The sequence below is a fragment of the Carcharodon carcharias genome, chromosome 10 (genome assembly GCF_017639515.1).
Source record: "Carcharodon carcharias isolate sCarCar2 chromosome 10, sCarCar2.pri, whole genome shotgun sequence".
NCBI classification, from domain to species: domain Eukaryota; kingdom Metazoa; phylum Chordata; class Chondrichthyes; order Lamniformes; family Lamnidae; genus Carcharodon; species Carcharodon carcharias.
Window position 1 is genome coordinate 169,658,108 of NC_054476.1, and position 18,564 is coordinate 169,676,671.

General features: G+C 42.2%; 1 protein-coding gene and 1 long non-coding RNA gene across 2 annotated transcripts in view; both read left to right on the forward strand.

Annotated features, from left to right (window-relative positions):
* aifm4 (apoptosis inducing factor mitochondria associated 4) overlaps window positions 1-6,682 on the forward strand; it is a 75,004-nt gene extending 68,322 nt beyond the window's left edge. The window contains exons 17-19 of the mRNA XM_041196733.1: window positions 539-637; window positions 6,355-6,430; window positions 6,541-6,682. Coding sequence (XP_041052667.1) covers window positions 539-637; window positions 6,355-6,430; window positions 6,541-6,682 — 317 coding nt within the window. The remainder of the gene's footprint in view (window positions 1-538; window positions 638-6,354; window positions 6,431-6,540) is intronic.
* Window positions 6,683-7,417: 735 nt separating this feature from the next.
* On the forward strand, window positions 7,418-10,382 carry LOC121283443. Its single transcript, XR_005944262.1, has 2 exons — window positions 7,418-7,569; window positions 8,644-10,382. It is a non-coding gene; the product is annotated as an uncharacterized LOC121283443 (long non-coding RNA).
* Window positions 10,383-18,564: the final 8,182 nt, after the last annotated feature.

The following is an 18,564-nucleotide window of genomic DNA, read 5'->3' on the forward strand; positions in this document are numbered from 1 at the left end:
CCGGTGACTCCCTCCTCATGATTCCCATCCCACCACACACCTGTTTCCAGGGATCCAGGGACAATCTTTGGTGAAGGCCTCAGAGCATTATTGACTGCAGCCACCATCCCTGGTGACACTGCCAGCCATGGACAGCGGCTGGCTTCTGATTAGCCAGCAGCTCTCGGGGCCAAGATTTCCTCCCTCGGGGGCCCTTTGATGATGTGGAAGGCCTGATGCTGTTCAGCTAAGTACCTGATTGGGAGGCCTGACGGAACTTAAGTCCAGACAGATCGAAGCGAGGCTCCCACTGGTTCTCCAGCTGGTGGGGTAGGGGGAGGGGGGATCCTCTGTTGCTGAAACTAAATTCCACCCAATATCTCCTTATGTGTCATGTTTTGTTTTATAATGCTCTTGTGAAGTGACTTGAGATGTTCTAATATGCTAAAGGTGCTATATAAATGTATGTTGTTATATAGTTGTAATTGTGTAGCATTGTCCATTAGACTGCATTGTGCATGTTAATATGAAAATGGTTTTAAGACCTGCTTTTTTTAAGGTCACGTTGCTGCATTGAACATGCAAAAGAAAAACACCGGCATTAATACTGTACCATTCTTCTGGACACATTTTTTTGGAAAAAGCCTTCGATATGCAGGTAATGGTAATTTTATGGGACACATCATTCTGGGGGAAAGAACCAAAATAAATGTGGTCATTCCCCGCTATGTAGAAGCACATGATAGTATGAAAATAATTGTAATTTACAATAGTGCAATGCATCAAGAGCATGTTTGGCTTCCTTTGCACAAATTATTTTTATCCATTCCCATTTGCATGATATATCACTGATCTAATCTTCATACATAAAACAAACCAAATTGTCCCACTAGAATTTATAGTCTTCAAATACTTAACTATAATTGGGGTACATATGGAGTACTGCTGAGTTTTAAACTTGTTGTTGCATTTTTATTTTCAACCACATTATAACCTGCTAACATTGTTTGGCCTTGCCTTGATGGAGATATAATCAACCTGCCTATGAGAGATTCCTACATATGCGTGGTTACGCATAAATGCAACTCTCCTTCTCTCTGCAGTTTTTTTTAAGAACGTAAATGTTTAGAGATGTATGTGATATTTTCACTATCTAAACATTACTGAAAAAAGAGACATGCTATCTAAACTTTTCATTTTGCACTCATCAGGATAACTCACAAGTAATTACCAAACTGTAATGCAGCAACAATTTATAATGCATGAGAAGAGAGTGCTGATTGGTTGGCAATTGGACTTTAGTTGTTTTCCCCCATTACAGCTTGGTAATTTTTGTCAGGAGCTATCCTGATTAGTGCAAAGTGCAAAGTGAAAAGTTTAGATAGCATGTCTCTTTATTCAGCAATACTCAGGTTCTGTACTATTAAATGAATATCTAAACATTTTTGTTCAGTCACTAGGTTTAACAAGTGCCCAGGAGATCTAACAGATCCCCAAGCATAATATAAAACTAGATTTGACCCTGCACTGCATTTACACCCATCTAATATACTAAATAGTGTGACGCTAACCTTCCAGTGAGTTTCCCCCTGCTCTGGAGTCAGGTCACACCCTGTCTCTGGACTGACGATGCAAGTTTAGTATTAGAGTAAAGGGGAAATTGCTGCGTACCTTGTGAAACCTGTATACATATTCTCATTTAGCCAAAAAAGGAACATGAAGGTCCAAGTGATTTAATGATCTGAGTTCTGATTAAATGAGTCGTTACATTGCTGGCTCTGGTTGAATTAAAGTAAAGGTATTTGAAGGACTGTTGATTTTAGCTTCCCACTGGCCCTTATACCTAACTGTAACGCTATTTGTGATGGGAGAACATATAACAATACAGGAGAACATAGACAAGTTATTGGAGTGGGCAACAGGTGGCAGGTGTAGCTCAGTGAGGACTAAAGGGGGAAAACACTGAAGGAATGTATACCTTAACATTTAAGACCCCTCTTACTGTAATGTATTAATGTTTTGAAAAGTACAATGCCATACATATTGTTCACTAGAAGATACCATGCAGAATTGTGCCAGCAGAGGGAGTTTGCAAGCAGAAACAGGGAGCAGGATTTTCCCGTTGGTGAGTGCTCCCCCGCTCGCTGATGTGTAAAATGACGCGCGGTGATGTCGGGCGGAACTTCCTACATCACCCCACCCCATTTAAATTTTCAGGTAGGTGGGGGCGCAGCAAAATCAGCTGTGTGCCCATCGACCTGTCAATGGCCAATTGAGGCCACTGACAGAGACATTAAACTAATTAATGGACCTGCCCATCCAACCTTAATGTTTCCGGGTAGGCCGGGAGCCCTGGCGGGCATTAGAAAAAGCATCAAACCTCATCCACGGGCGGGAAGCGGTTTCATGTAGGTTTTAAAAAATTTAATTAAAGATTTTTAAAAAATTATGGACTTGTCCCAACTCATGTGACAGTGTCACATGAGGGGACATGTCAGGGAATTTTTTTTTCTATTTTTAATGTTTTTGACAGTAGAGGTGATCGCCCTGAGGCAGCGCTTAGCCTCAGGAAGATGAGTGCGCTCTGTCGTGCGCATGCGTGAAAAAGCGCACTCTCGGGTTTAGAGATTCCCCCCGCCCTTGCAGGGAGAGCATAGCACTTCCACGTGGACCTCACGCTGGGTGGGCCTTAATTGGCCTGCCCATGTTAAATGGTGCCGCGCCCGCGATTGGGGGTGCCAATTGGAGGGGTGCCTCCATGCACCCACACTTCAACTTTGCCCCCGACGGTGGGGGGGGGGGAAATCCTGCCCAGGGAGTGTGAAGAAGCTGCTTTAGTAAAAGGAGCCATGCTGCTCATGCACTTTTATTCTGGTCTGTCTCTGACTGTTTCAAGTCCCATGAATCTCACTGACAATGAGGATGCTGCAAAATAAGAAGGTATGAGTCTTTCTGGATGGTTTTGCCTATACTCTGTGCAAAGAAAACAGAATTTAGGTTAAGTCAGCATTATAAGCTACAGACCTCCAAGAAACAATCAGGCTGCCTTGAAAGCATATGAGCTTGGATCAAATAGGCAGGAAAGCTTTACAGAGAAATTTCTTCATTTTTGCTGATGAAAATGGTGTTGTCTCTGGCCAATCTATCAACTTTTGGCAGCACATCTGGAGCTATCTGTATTCCCACATTGGCAAAAGTGGCTGAGACATATCGAAGGTGCTATGGAAGATTTTCCCATCACAGAAGATTCAAGGATAAAGGCCTTACTTTTCCACTACAGCGGTGAAGAAGTAGAAGTTTTTGAAACATTTACATCTAAGAAAAATGACTGACTCAGCTACAAAGACACTAATGCCCTATTTCACACCCAAGAAAAGCATAATAGATGAAACAATCATCTTCAGACACATAAAGCAAGAAGCAAACGAGAAAATTGACCAGTATTGTATGTGCTTGAGGCAACTAACAACCAAATGGGATTTAGGCAATACAGAAATTTTCAAAAGGGAAACCAAAACGCAAGTAATTGAAGGTTGGCTCTCCAGACAACTACATCAAAAAGCACTCGAGAAAGACAGAAAGCTGTCAGACATATTGGAGTTAGCAAGGACACTATCGCTTTCAGATTCCAGAGCTACTGAAGTTGAGGCTGCCAAAAAACACACTACGAGTTCAACTCCTGTGAACACTGTTTATTGCTCATGTGCCAGGAAACCAGTTGCAAAGCAACAATTGCAGTCTCGCAGAGTTGTGACTTGTGCAAACAATATTTCTACTGTAGCGGTGCTTACCCACTCCAGACAGAGTGTCCTACTGCTGATAAACAGTGTAAAGCCTGTGGAAAAATCCAACCACTTTGTTCATGTTTGTCACTCGTCAGCAAAATCAACTGCTAAGAAACTAGCAACAGATGGGTGCCGCATGTGTGTACCACTACCACAGCAAAACGGCGAGGGAATGTGGTCAAAGTAGAGGCAGATGACCCTGAACATAGGGTCATCTATGTTCTCTCATTCACAGTAAACAGCCACGTGAGATGTTGACCATTGGCTGCTCAGATGTAAATGTTCCCACAGACACTGGAGCATCTGCAAGTGTCATAGGAGTCAAAACGTTCAAGAAACTTGGATTGTCCTATTTTCTGCAAACCAGGGAATATGAAAACTTTCCCTTACAACAGTGACAAACCACCAGCGACAATTCTCAGGACTTTTGAAACACCAGCCTCATTCAAAGACACCAGAATAAAGGCTGTATTTTGTCATATCTGGGAAGTGCGACCCACTTATCAGTTTCCACACAGCAACGGACCTGCACATGATTACCATCACACATGCAATTCCTACGCATACCAACAACATTCTTGAATTGTATGCTAACTGCTTCACTGGCATTGGCAAACTGAAAAAGTCCAATTCCATGTTCCATGTGCACCCTAATGTGACCCCAGAAATGCATCAATGGCGGAGAATACCATTTGGTGTCAGGAAGCAGACTGAGAAGGAACTACAGTGTCTACTTGGCCTTCTCATTATTGAGAAAGTTGATGATGAGTCTACCCCGTGGATGTCTCCCATACAAGTCATCAAGAAACCCAAGAATGAGAACTGGATGAGAATCTGCATTGATATGTGGTCACCAAACCAAGTCATACATTGAGAAAGACACTTGACACCGATAATCAATATCATAAAGTGTATGGTTTTAAACACTTTGCTAAACTTGTCTCAACGCAGGATACCATCAAATCGAGCTTACAGAATTGGACTTTTTCGATACAGGAGGCTTAACTTTGGAGTGAATTCAACAGCTGAGGTGTTTCAGCACATGATTCAGATAGCACTTCAAATACTGAAGGCACGCTGAGCATCAGCGATGACATTCTAACCTGTGGTCACACTAAAAGTGAACTCAAGGCACATCTACAACATTTTAGAATGTAACCTCACCTTGAACAAAGACAAGTGCTTGTTCAATAAAAGCAGCATCAAATTCTTCGGTCATGTGTTCAATGGTGAAGGGGTGTCACCTGATCCATGGGAAGTTAAAGCCATTGCAAATGCTGCAGATTCTACAAATGTGCACAAAGTCCAGAGTATGCTAGGACTCATCAAGTACCATAGTCACTTTATTCCTCGCCTTGCTGTGCTAGCTGTCCCGCTATGCAATCTGACGAGACCATCAAATGGGAGTGGACTACATCTCACAAACAGGCTTGTACACCAGTTCAAACAGTGGTTATCAGCAAGTTGCACAAATGCCTATTTTGATTCTAAGGAAACCACCCAGCTAGTCGTGGATGCAAGCCTGGTTGGCTTAGTTGCAGTTCTCGTGCAAAAAGACAAAGCAGGAAACCCATCAATTATTGCAATGGCAAGCAGATTGCTAACAGCTGTCATGACAGCGGATCATAGCCTAGAATTACTTACTGGCATACTGAACTTTTTAAAGGAAGGTATGTGTTTTTTAAAAAGGCTGGCTGAGAATGTAAAGTAACCACTCTCTGGAAAATTCCTATGTGGATTATACTTGACTGACTAGCCCAGAGAGAATGGAATATCGCACCTAAAAAGGTGCCAAGGCCTACTTCAGACAGGGACACTTGACTGGAAGAGATGCAATGCAAAAGACTAAACTTTAATCTCCTGTGGCTGCGGAGACAGTAGAAACTGATTACCAATCTCAACAGAAACCAGCTCCTGTTGAGTTATATCACAGAATGTGGAAATGGTCTGAGTTGAAAGAAACCATTTTTGAAAAATCTTGCTGGGTACTCAAAGATTTGCGAACTCTTTTATTTAGGCAATCAAAAATGCATCAGATACAGGCCCCATTACCTTTTGTCTTGGCTATTTCTCTCTTTGTCGAGTTTCCCCACCAACTACCCCGGAGCCCTCCCAAATCCTCTACATGCACACACACTCAAATAAAAACTACCATAGTCTGAAACCCTGTAAAGCCTGTGGCACCCTCATGTGCTAATTAATTTTAAGTTTTTAAAAAAATGATAATTGTACTCCCATTTCAACTTTGAATAGCATGTTCTAGTTAAAGAACTTGTTAAAGGATTCTGCTCATGATATGACACAAAATGGTTAGGGATCCCTCTTATTTTTTATGGTGGGGGTGGTGGGGAAGGGCAGGAAAGTGTGACTAGCTAAGATCCTGCAGAGAGCCAGCATGGCCTAAGGGCCTGAATAGCCTCCTCCTATGCTGTAACCATTCTGTGATTCTATGGTATCTACTAAATCCACTTTGTGGACATTGTTTCCAGTCAGTACAGAGTTACCCTGTAGACACTAATAACTTGGGAGTCCAGCAAGGCAATCACATTTTAAGTTTTCTTGAAGAGTTTGTACCTTTTTGTTTTGGCAGGATATGGCACAGGTTATGAAGAAGTCATATTTCAAGGTGACATTGGTGAACTGAAGTTTGCGGCATTTTACATCAAGTACGTTTTTAGTATGAACACATTCAAAAAGCAAAAAAAAACATTCTAAATTATTAAGCTGAAATTGGAAATTGTGTTTTCTAACTGTAATATTCTGTTTCCGTTTTTAGAGAGGATAAGGTTGTAGCAGTTGCTAGTTTGAACTATGACCCTGTGGTTGCTCAGGTGGCTGAAGTTCTGGCCTCAGGAAAGACCATATCAAAGAGTGAAGCTGAGTATGTCGCTTTTAAAAATGAACTTGCTTTAACGTGAGAGTTTTCTCTTATTAATGTGAGAAATTCTTCCTGAATTTAACAAAATAAGGGCCATAACTTTTTTGTCTTTGATTGTAAAAACCTAATGTAGGTCACAATTCTCTCAAATTAACTGCAGAAGCTCACTGTAAGATATTTATAATTGCTTATCATTGTTAGAATTTTAGTACTAAAGGTGGATACTAAAATGTTGTAATAATTAGCACGAATTGTGCACTTTGAACTTAGCCCAGGAATGCACTAAAACTGATGAAGACACTTGCGCAAACTAGCATGTTTTTGCTTCATGGGAGTAAAGTGTGGTTTAAAAAAATGTTTTCTCTCTCTCTCCCTCTCTCTCTTAATGCCACTTTACCCATTCTGCTGTTAAAATTCTATTCATCTTATGCTTGCACATGTAGGCGTAAACAGCATGGCTAGCCTTCCCACACAATTACTAAGTGGGCAAAAAGTCCAGCCCAGGGAGAATTTATAGGGCACATTTATCTTGTGTATACATTCAATCAGGAAAATAGTTCTTTAAAAAAAGTTGAGGAACAAACCGAATCCACACTCCTGTTCATTTAATATTTGAGTTTTTAATCACAATTAAAAAAATCTTCAAATATTTTTAACTTAATATTTGCATATCTTATCACTCACACAACCTTCTAGTCAACTTTAACAGTAAGGGTTAACAGAATCAATATGCTAATGTATGACGTAAATGATGATGCATCACTGACACCAGTTAGTTATGTGTTAGACTCTTGAGAGAGGTTTAAATGCACTCGGCTCAGGAACAACAAGGTTGTGTTAGGGAGGTGACAAAGTTGATTGTAGCATCATAAACCAGTGTCGTCTACTCAGTGAATACCTGATTAGTCAGTATTCATATGGAAAGATGTAAGAAATATTTAACCACTTTCTAACACGATTGTATTTAATCCATGGAAGTATATAATTTTGTGCTTCTTTCATGTTGCATGATTTAAAAAAACAAGAATTAGAATAAAGCTACATTGTTGATTTTAGAGCTATGTTTCGAAAATGTTCACTTACCTCTAAGCTGATAAAAGATTTTATAAAATGGTATTAATATTTTGCTCTGCACTAGTAAGTAACAAAATGCTACTTTTGTGGTAAATGAGATAACGCACGAAACTAGAATTGACTGTTTAGATGTCGTCTTAGAGTTTGATACCGGATCAATGTTTTTATGAAAGTAAATTCACTAATCTCATGCTCCCAGCTGGGGGTGAAACTTGACAGGGGCCCAGTGGAGTAGTGCTACCATATTTTTACCCAATCTCTAATTTATGTTTCCTCTCAGTCACAGTTCCCCTGTGACAGTGCTGATTGGAGAGTTGAGCATTTTAAGATACATGCAATTTTAGGATTATGTAGCACAAAAAAGTTTCTTAAAATATTGATCTGAAAGATAGGCAGTTCAACATTCTTTGGATAAATGTTGCTGCAGCTTTGCATTTAATTTTATTTTGTTAACTAATCCCATCTTGTGTGACATGAACTCTTTATTGCCTGTGTTGCACTCTGCCTTAAGTTTCTGCAGCATATGTATTCCACAATAGCTGTTGGCTTGAACAGACTTCTGTGACAAGCATTGCTCTTGGGCAATTAGGGACAGTTGGGAAATACACATATCATGGAAAATCAGGCAGAGAGGATCCGACTCTGATATAGGAGCCCACGTGTTTCTCCACTCATCTGAATGAATGGACAGAAAACCATTCTTCATAACAGACATGCAGTCCTCCAGGTCAATTTAATTATCTGTGCGTTTCTTGTGTCTAAGTGCAAAAGGAGGAAAATCTGCTTCCCTTACTTCTAAACCTCCCTCGGTACGACTCTGCTCTGTTGTTCCAATTGCTGTTTTGTTCCAACTGCTTGCCTATTGTCCTGAATGTAATGCAGTGCAAGGTGTATGTGACTGAAGTACTTATCCATCTTTTTTAACAGGGCTGTGGACAGGCCATGGCTTAAAAACATCTGATATATGCTTACCTGTGCTTCAAGCAAATTTCTTTTCGAATCCTGGTCCTAAGGGAGTCTTGCAACACTTGATTGACTTTCCCATATTTCATTAAGTCTTTATTTTGAATCATTGTTGTATATTCATCTGGAGAATGCAAGAAATGATTTATATGATTTGATAATCCAATATAGCTAGCATTGTCCAAAGTTTAATTTTTACTCTGCTGAATAAACAGAAATTTATAGAAATGCCATAAAAATGCAATGAATATTGTTTTCAATGGTAGCTTCTTGTTCTGATATCTATTTTCATTTGTATAATTGGCCATTGAGTAACTAGGTGGGAAGTTGAATGCATAATTAATCACCATGACTGGCAATGAAAACCTTATAATCGGATATTCCAATGAACTGAGCATGAATTGGTAGGTTGGTCCTGTTATGATGTTGGAAAAGATGCATTTCAACTTGCAGCTTAAGTCTGTTGCAAAATCATGTACTCAAGACTCGAGGGCTCTTTTTTTTAAAAAAAAACATAAGCTGATCTGTTCTTGTTAATCCCTCTCTCCACACATTATTTTTGGCATTTTATTTGTTTAATTCAAAAACTAAAAAAAAAGTTTACAAATGAGGAACCTGCAAATGAAGAACATATTTCTTTATATTCAACTTTTGCAACATAGATGTATCTTAAATCCCACCAAAAACAGACAAAAACATTCAGGAATTCTTTTTGTCCCAAAAACATGATGGAAAGGATTGCTGGAAATCTGAAATAAAATCAGAAAATGGTGGCAATGTACTTTGTCAGCAGCTGCAAAAGGAAGATGGCCAAGTACCTTAGACTTGTACTCATTTCAAATTCTGCATTTTTTATTTTTCATATCCTTTTCAAAAATGGTTCTCTCAGTTTTCTGTCACTTTCAAACCACGAAAAACCAGAATTTAAACCTGTTCAGTGACTTTTCAGTCTGTTGGATGAACCTTACCTGCATTTTTAGTGAGTTGTTCTATTTTTCCTCTCACATTCTAGAATAGTTCTAATTTTTATTTGTTGAAAGTAGCATCTAAATCTGATTCTATATTTTTACCTCTGGTTGAGATACAAATTCCATATCTGAGGATGGAGCAGTGCTTGCCATATTGCCGCGACATCTATCTTTGCTGCGACATCTATCTTTGCTGCGACATCTATCTTTGCTGCGACATCTGTCTTTGCTGCGACATCTATCTTTGCTGCGACATCTATCTTTGCTGCTACAGCTATCTTTGCTGTGACATCTATCTTTGGATGTTCATAATGAAAACACAGAATCTGTGCCAATTCCAGAACAGACCAAATGTGTCTGCAAGAGAGATTGACCTCCTGAGTTAACTTGTCTGTCTTCTCTCTACCAGCAAAGTTACACCACTTTTGTGATGCAGGGCTTTCTTTTGGATGGCTTGCTCTGAACTGATACAAGAACATTTCAGCTCAATCCACTTTAAATAAAAAAATGTTCTCACAAGTTTCTTTGTCAAGGAAAATAAATATTTTGTGCTTCTAAACAGTTCACATTGTATTTAAATAAAAGTTCTTTATCATACACATGACTAACACAGATTTTATAGTTTCAGGTGAAAGAAATCACATTTAATGTTGATTGGTTTATGATTTTTATATAGAATCTTGTTCACTGATGTTTCACTTTCCAAACTGCAATAAACCTAATCATAAATGCAAAGTGATCTCTTTGTAAACCTAATTCTGAAACTATTAGTGTCCACTGGTGTTAGTGCTTTATTTATCCTGGCCATTTAGCTGAGAGGGCCAATTTTTGTCTTTTTGAATCAATTTTGTTCTCCAGCAAGTGGAGTGCATTTTATAGCATCACTGGCACATGTTAATTTAATTAAGTTTTCCCATAGCCAATAGAATTGGAACTTCCATCCTGTCTACAGAGTAGAAGAGCAGGGAGGTTATGCTAAGCTTATATAAGACACTAGTTAGACTGTGTTCAGTTCTGGGTATCACACTACAGGAAGAATGTGATTGCATTGGAGAGAGTGCAGAAGACGTTTACAAAAATGGTTCCGGGGATGAGAAACTTGAATTCTGAAGATAGACAGGAGAGGTTAGGACTGTTCTCCTTGGAGATGAGAACGTTAAGAGGAAATTTTATAGAGGTGTTCAAAATCATGAGGGAACTGGATAAAGTAGTTGGGGAGAAACTGTTCCTGTTCATCAAGGGATCGAGAACAAGAGGGCACAGGTTTAAAGTGATTTGCAAAAGAAGCAAATGTGATGTGAGAAAAAACTTTTTTACAGAGCGAGTGGTTCGAGTCTGGAATGGACTGTCTGGAAGTGTTGGTGGAGGCAGGTTCAATTGAGGCATTCGAGGGCATTAGATGATTGTTTCTATTCAAATAATGTGAGAGGGTACAGGGGAAAAACAGGAGAATGGCACTAAGTCATGCTCATTTGGAGAGCTGGTGCAGACACGATGGGCCGAATGCCCTCCTGTGCTGTAACAATTCTGTGATTCTGTCTTTTTATAATGTATCCTTAACAAACAAAACAGTGTGGCTGAGGAATATCTAAGCTTTTGGTCTTCATGGGCCATATAGATGCATATATGTGAGACTTAAGAGGCCACAAGTAAACTTCTTGAATCAAAATTTGTTATAAGGTTGTTTGGTGTTTCACTAAGAGGTTTTGAGGCTTGTGTGGTTGAACATAAACTGTTTATTGGTAACCCATAACTATATAGTTCCCCTCCAAGCCGCTTGCCATCCTAACTTGGAAATATATTGCTGATCCTTCAATGTCGCTGGGTGAAAATCCTGGAACTTACCCGCCCCACCTCCACACCACCCCACCACCCCCCCACCCCTCCACCACCATAAGCACTGTGGGTGTACCCACACCACATGGACTGCAGCAGTTCAAGAAGGCAGCTCAGCTCACTACCACTTTCTCAAGGGCAATTAGGGATGGGTAATAAATGCCCATGAACAATGCCCAGATCACATGAATGAATAAAAAAAAGACATCTCCAAGATGCAGCCCTGCATGGGTGCTGTCTCCTTCCAAGCTAATCTCCATGCAATCCACTATCGTGTGACTCTCTACTTCATACCGTGGGCACTACAGTTCTCTAGTCCTACATTAACCCTTTCTCTGCCAAATACTCTTATATTAGACCCCTCCAAGTCCTTACTTAAATATATCTACAATACAATCTTTCCTTGCTACCCTTTCCTCTGCATCCTCACCCAACCCTGCCCCACAACCCCTCAAGACTCTGACTTTACAAAATCGGATGGTTTGGAGGCTTAACAATTCTTCCAGATCTCTCTGCGCCCCTTGTGCCTGTGCCTGGCCTCCCAGAGGTGGCTCCCCTGGAGGATGAATGTGCATTCCTGGCCTCCTCCCCCTTCTAGCCCTCCCTTCCTCCTCAGGGGAGGTGCCTCCAGTGGAGAGTTCAGCTCCCATTCCCAGGCTAAGGGAAGACTTCCTGAAACCTGCAGGCCCAGAAAAGATTCCTCACTGCAGAGAGCCGACCTGAAGGTTGTGAGTCCAGACCAAGCAGCTGGGATGTGTTTTGTAGTATTGCAGATCACACAGGCAAGTATCAGTAACTTTGAAACATCAATATCTGACAGAGCACACTCGCAACCCCACTGAGCCCTCTTACCCTGCCCGTGGACGAGGTTTACACAAACGTGTCCTACCCACCTGCCCGTTGCACCTGTCCAAAGATTGCACAAGCGCTGAAAAATCATGGTCGATTGGAGCGTCAAGGGCCTTAAGTTGCCTGTTAATTAATGGTGGGTGCACATCGGAGAGCATCACGTGCTTGTGCCACAAAATATCGCGATGGCGCGTGGTGACGTCAGCACGTTCACCCAACATCACCGCGCATCACTTTACACACGTGTGTGCGGAGCCTGCCCTCGCATGCCAATGGGAAAATTCTGCCATATGTGGAAGAGGAAGGAATTCTAAGGTCTAACCAGTGGGAAAAGCCTTCAGCATCTAAGCCTCAAGTTGCTGTCTCCACAAACTGAAGTGAAGAAAACTCACTTTGAATTCGACTCTTCAGGGTATCGTGTCATTTTGCCTGGGTCTTTTAAAATCTGTGTCTTATTGTTGCCTTGACAGAAGTGTAACTGGGAGTTAGATTAACTAGGGGGCTAGGAGTTATCATAGTAGTAATTTGTAAACCTATGTATGTGCTTAAGTTTTTTTTATTAATTAGGTTTAATTTAGTTTTGTGAGAAACCTATAAGACTCGGTGGTCTTATTACAACTGAATTCAAAGCTCGCTTCTCAAAATAAATACAAATTGTAAAATAGTTGTGGCAATTGTTTCAAATTTCCACCTGGGATTTGAACAGCTCAGCACTTACCATCTGCTGTGGCTTAACACTTCCGTGGTCACGGACTGCTCTTTAGACATTTTGAATTAATTCATTAGATCCTTGATCTATTTCTCAGAAGTTTCCTTATCTGCTTTTAAAGTCTGGATTTGCTCTTCCATTCTGCACATAACATCTTTCATGTTGCTCAAATTGGATCGAAGCTCAATAATTTCATTTTTAGAATATTGCTGAAAAAGAGACATGTCTAAGCTTTCGTCTTCCACTCATCAGGACAGAAAGAACATGTACACAAATCGCCCCTGTTTCAACAAAACAAAATAAGTGATAGCCATTCGCTGACTCATTCCTCAGGGCAATGCCTTGACCAATCAGGGTCAAGCTGCCTGGTTTGAATTTCAAACAGCTGTCAGTCACCACCACTGGTGCATTCACCATGGCAACACCACTTGCCAACACTCAGCATTCTCTTCACATACAAATTGTTGATTTCCCCCAATATATTGGTATTCTTGTGAGTGTTCTGATGAGTGCAAGATGAAAAGCTTGGACATGTCTATTTTTTATCAGTGCTCAAGCTCAGTACTATCAAATGACGATTTAATTTCTCTTTTCAGGATGTTTTGGTTATTAATTCTGCATTTGACCAACTGTTCTGATTCATCACCTTTTCCTGTTTCAGGCATTGCTCAGGATACTTAATAGATAATTCAACAAGTTCTAAGTTTTCATTAGCAAACTTATCTTCCCGTACCTGAAAATTGGCTCTCTACACTGAACAGTTTTCCCTTAGCAGAGCCTAATTCTTGTCTGCTCCCCTTCAAGCTCACATTCTCAAATTTTACTTCTGCTAATTGTCTGGGACTCTTCGTGCTCCTTTGTGAGAACTTCTATTTTCTCTTGCAACTGCTCAACATTTTATTAACATTCTAGGGGCAGAATCATCCCAGATGGGCACTAAGTGTGGTAGTGGGCATGAAAAAAGTTGTTTTACCTGCCGGCTACAATGGCGGCTTTTCATGCCATGTCACCAGCTTCCTGGAGCTTCCTGGATTTGCTAGTGGAGCAGCTTTTGATTCGTCCACCCCACCATCACCTCAGGCCTTCTGCAATCTGGGCGCCATATTTAATGGGTGCCCGTGCACAGAGCGAGCCCTCCCTTAGGCAGCGGAAGCTGCTGGAAAGTCATGGCTGCCAAAGGGAGGAAACATGCTGCCTCCAAATTTAGCGATGCCCCACCCAAAGCACCTAATGGACACAGTGGAGGCACACCATGAAGACCTCTACCCCTGCTCTGGGCAAAGGCCAGCAAACAAGGTCACCAATCCAGCATGGAAAGCAGTGGCAGTGGTGGTCAGTGTCAATACCTTGCTAAAGAGGACCCAGTGCCAAAAGAGGATGAATGATCTCCTCCATTCCACAGGGTAAGTCACTCTTCTCATCACTCTCAACTCACACATTTACAAACCCATCACACATCACTCACTGCCAGTTCAAGAGACATCATCATTCTCTCTCTCACACACACCTTCATCTGCCCTGCAGGCCGTGTCCTCATCCCGTCCATGGCACCACTCACCACCCACACATGCCGGGCATCCTTTTCATCTGATCTGGGAGGCATCCTGTATTTATGCAGAACAAGTTTGCACACGACAAAAGGAAGAGGTTGCAGACTGGTGGGGAATGCCCGGCATCAGGATTCTCACAGACTTTGAAGACAGGGTCAGCCAGTTGGCCGATGACAATCTGAACCATTGCTATGCTGACGGTGAGGTCGGCGATGCTCAACCAAGTGAGGACCCAGCATGGCAGATGGTGGAATTTGAATTCAATACATGTCTGGAATTAAATGTCTAATGGTGACCATGAAACCATTGTTGATTGCTGTAAAATCCATCTGGTTCACTAATATCCTTTAGGGATGAAATCTGCTGTCCTCACCTGGTCTGGCCTACATGTGACTCCAGACCAATGGCAATGTGGTTGACTCTTAAAAAAAATACCACCTGAACAAGGGCAATTAGGGATGGGCAATAAATGCTGGCCTAGCCAGTGATGCCCACATCTCATGAACAAACAAAAAAAGACCCTTGGTGGACTGTACTACAGTGATCCACTGGACCTGTCAAGCCACCAGGACCTCAGTTGTAGCATGTGAAGGTCTTTCAAAATACCTATCATTTGCACCACCAAAGTCCAGGTTGCAGCATTGTTATACCATCGCTCTGCTGCAGTGTTAGGCCACCGCATGAGTGTCATCAGCCACATCCTCTGTGGGTAGCCCTTGTTCCCGAGGAGCCAACCCTGCAGCTTCCCTGGACCCTGGAAGATGTCAGAGATCTGAGACCTCCTAAGGATGTAGGAGTCATGGACGCTTCCTGGGAATTGTGTGCAAACCTGTAGGATGTGGTTGTCGTTGTCGCACACCAACAGAATATTCAATGAGTGTCCTTGTAGTCGACATAGTTGGCTGCTTGTTGCCATGAAGATCTAAGTACCACATGAGTGCTGTCGATGGCACCTTGCACAAATCCCAGTGCTCCTGCTTCCTGGCTTTCCTGATCCCACTTGAAATGCACAAAGTTCTGTGCCTTCACGAAGATGGCGTCCATGATCTCCTGGATATATTTGTGTGTGGAGGCTTGTGAGATCCTTCACAGGTCACCTGTGGAGCCCTGGAAGGAGCCACTGGCATAAAAATTGAGCGCCACGATCACTTTCATAGCCACTGGCAGTGGATGCCCTCCATGTCCCTGTGGCACCAAATCTTGCAGCAGGTGGCGTAAGTGACTGACCAGTTCCCTAGAAATATGCAGTCATGGTGACACTGATTCTCCGTCATCTGCAGGAATGACTAGAGTCATCTATAGATCCCAGGTCCAGCGAGGTGCCTACAAGCAACGGCTCTCTGTGGATATTCAGCTGCGTGCACAGCAGGCCCTGCTGCCCCTTCATCTTGACAGAGGTGCTCCTTCCTTTGCCAAACTGGTCACCTCCGCTACACCCTTCTTCTTTCTCTCTGTTCTCTGTAAGCCATGATGCATATTATTAAATCACCAGCCTCCATGATCCTGATATTCTCTTCCTGCAGGATCAAAGACAGAGATGTGTGGGTTAGCATGGGTGTACCAAAAACCTCTTTTGGTTAAGTCTCAAGGCTCCTTCACACATGCAAGAGAATGCAGACCACCACTTGGATGGCCAGTGTGCAGTGTGCTTTAAGGCTGTCTGAAACCCCACCCACCTCCGCCCCATTCCACTTGACCAACTTAGCAGCAGCTTCAGCCTCTGGGCTGCATGCTGTGCTGTCAGCTCAGGTGCAGACATTCTCCTAACCCGCACTGCAAGGCTGCACTGTTAGTTTGAATCATGAGAGTTAATGGTCCAAACCTTAATAAAGACATTGGTGGAGGTGCTCAGAACCCCTTGCAGTGACTGCACCATGGCCACCTTTCACAAGGGGATTGTACAACTTGCCCAGTCGGCCAATTGCTTTGCTGCCCCCTAAATCACAGATTCATTTGCAGTTTGTGCCCAAGGGGTGAAAAGTTCTGGAGCATTTGGTGGTGCTTCCATGTTCTTGTGTTGCTTGTGTGGGCAGACAAGCTTCAGGGAGGCCCGACTCCGAGTCTGTCAATGGAGCTGCTGCTGAATGGTCTTAGCTGCAAAAGAATGTTCACTTTGGATGAGCTTTTCCAAGTGCGTGGCCGCTTCGCTTCCCCCCACCCCCAACTCCATCGGCATGTGCTTGTGTCCTTTCTTTAATCTGTGCTGCCTTATCCCACCCCACCCTGGCCTGCCCCCGCACCAGCTGGGGGAAAACGACTTGCCTGTGACCCATCAAATGCGCGATGTCTATTCCTTGATGTCCTGTGGGTGATGCTTGTGAGCATTGCGCAAGGTTGTGTGCACTCAACTCTGAGTTCCCCTCGAAGTTCAAGTCACCAGGTGCAAGCCTTTTAAAGGCAGCTGTAAATCATGCCGTTCTGAAGTCACATCAACGTGGGCGGTAAATTTGACATGGCGGGGGATGTCTCCGGTGAGCAGGGTTTATAATAAGAAGCCTGAAGTATTGAAATTAGATTCCTGGCATGTGGCAGCAGGAAATGAGGCCAACCATTGACGGGAGGAGTGGACGATCGCAAACTGGTCTCATGACAGCGTAAAACCAATTTTTGGCCTTCTTATCATATTGCCTGCTCGCACCCACCATGATGCCCAATGCCAACGGGATTCTGCCCTAGGTTCTCTCTTTTCATTTCACACCATTTCATTTTTCAACAACTCAATGGTTCTCGGTATGTTTGAGGCATCCTGTGCTTTTTCCTTTAGTTCCTTGAGTTTCAGTGTCAGATTGACATTCTCCTATCTTATTTCTGTCTTTCCTTTCTCTGTCTGCAGTAGAGCTTTGTCCTTGTCCTTCATTTTGGTTTCACTCTTGGCCAAGTCTGTCTCTAATGAACTCTTGTTTCCATTCTATAATTGTGCTACATCATCCCCTCATAGCTTGGAAAGTTGACAGCTTTTCCTTTCAATGCTTCCTCTTTTCAGTTCAGCTGGTTCTCCAGCTCTTCAGCAGCTTGCATGTACTTCTTTGCTTCCTCCTGGAATATTGAAAATTGCTGAGTATTCTCTGCCAAATGGTTCTTCAGTTCATTCAGAGTGACATTAAATTCATTTTGCTTCTCTTCATAATTTTACAGGGGAACAAACTTTGATTTGTGGGCTCCTTGTAGCATGTGAAGGTCTTTCAACAGACTTTCCTTTTCTTTGTGAAGCTCAATTGCTTCGTCTTGACTTTTCTTGTAATTGGCAGAGTCTCCTTAACTTTGTTCTGCTGTTCTTCCATTCAAGATAGTCTTAACTCTTCAGGAGCAAGAAGAAATTATGTACTTTTGTTTGATCTTGAAGGACAATTAGCTATTCTTTCAACTGTTTATTTACTTATCGATCTCTTGCCAACTCACGCTACACTTTAGTACATTGCTTTGTCGCTACTGATAGCTCCAAAGCAACTTTTGCTTAAGCAGTCAACATCTTTTTTAGCTCGTCGTGTTTGTCCAGGGCTACTTAATTGATTCTTCAAAGAGTCTTTCAAGGCAGTGACTTCTTTGAGTACCTTTTCTACCTGTTGTTGTGTCTGGCTAGACTTCTGGTTGAGTTTTTCAACTCAGCTTTGGTACGAAAACTTTCCTGTGGATTAGCTTCATTTTTTTGTTGCAGGTTTTGTTTCTGTTGGATTAACTCAGGTAGTTTTCCCTCATTCACAGCCAAGTGTTTGCTCTGCACTGCCACCTGCCTTTGTTGTTGGATTACTGTGTTGGCATTTTCGAAAAGCTCTATTTTTAAGACTTTGGACTGCTTCTCAGCCTCTTCTTTCCTCTGCACTAAACTCTTCGGTTTCTGCACTTTATTGTTCTGACATCATTTATGACCATCTTGTGGTTTGCTTAGGTGTTGTCTCTCTCGGCTTGGGGTATCCTGTATCCCTCGCCCTGGTGTCACCTGTTTCCCTCATGCTGGGGTCTCCTTGCCCCTTTG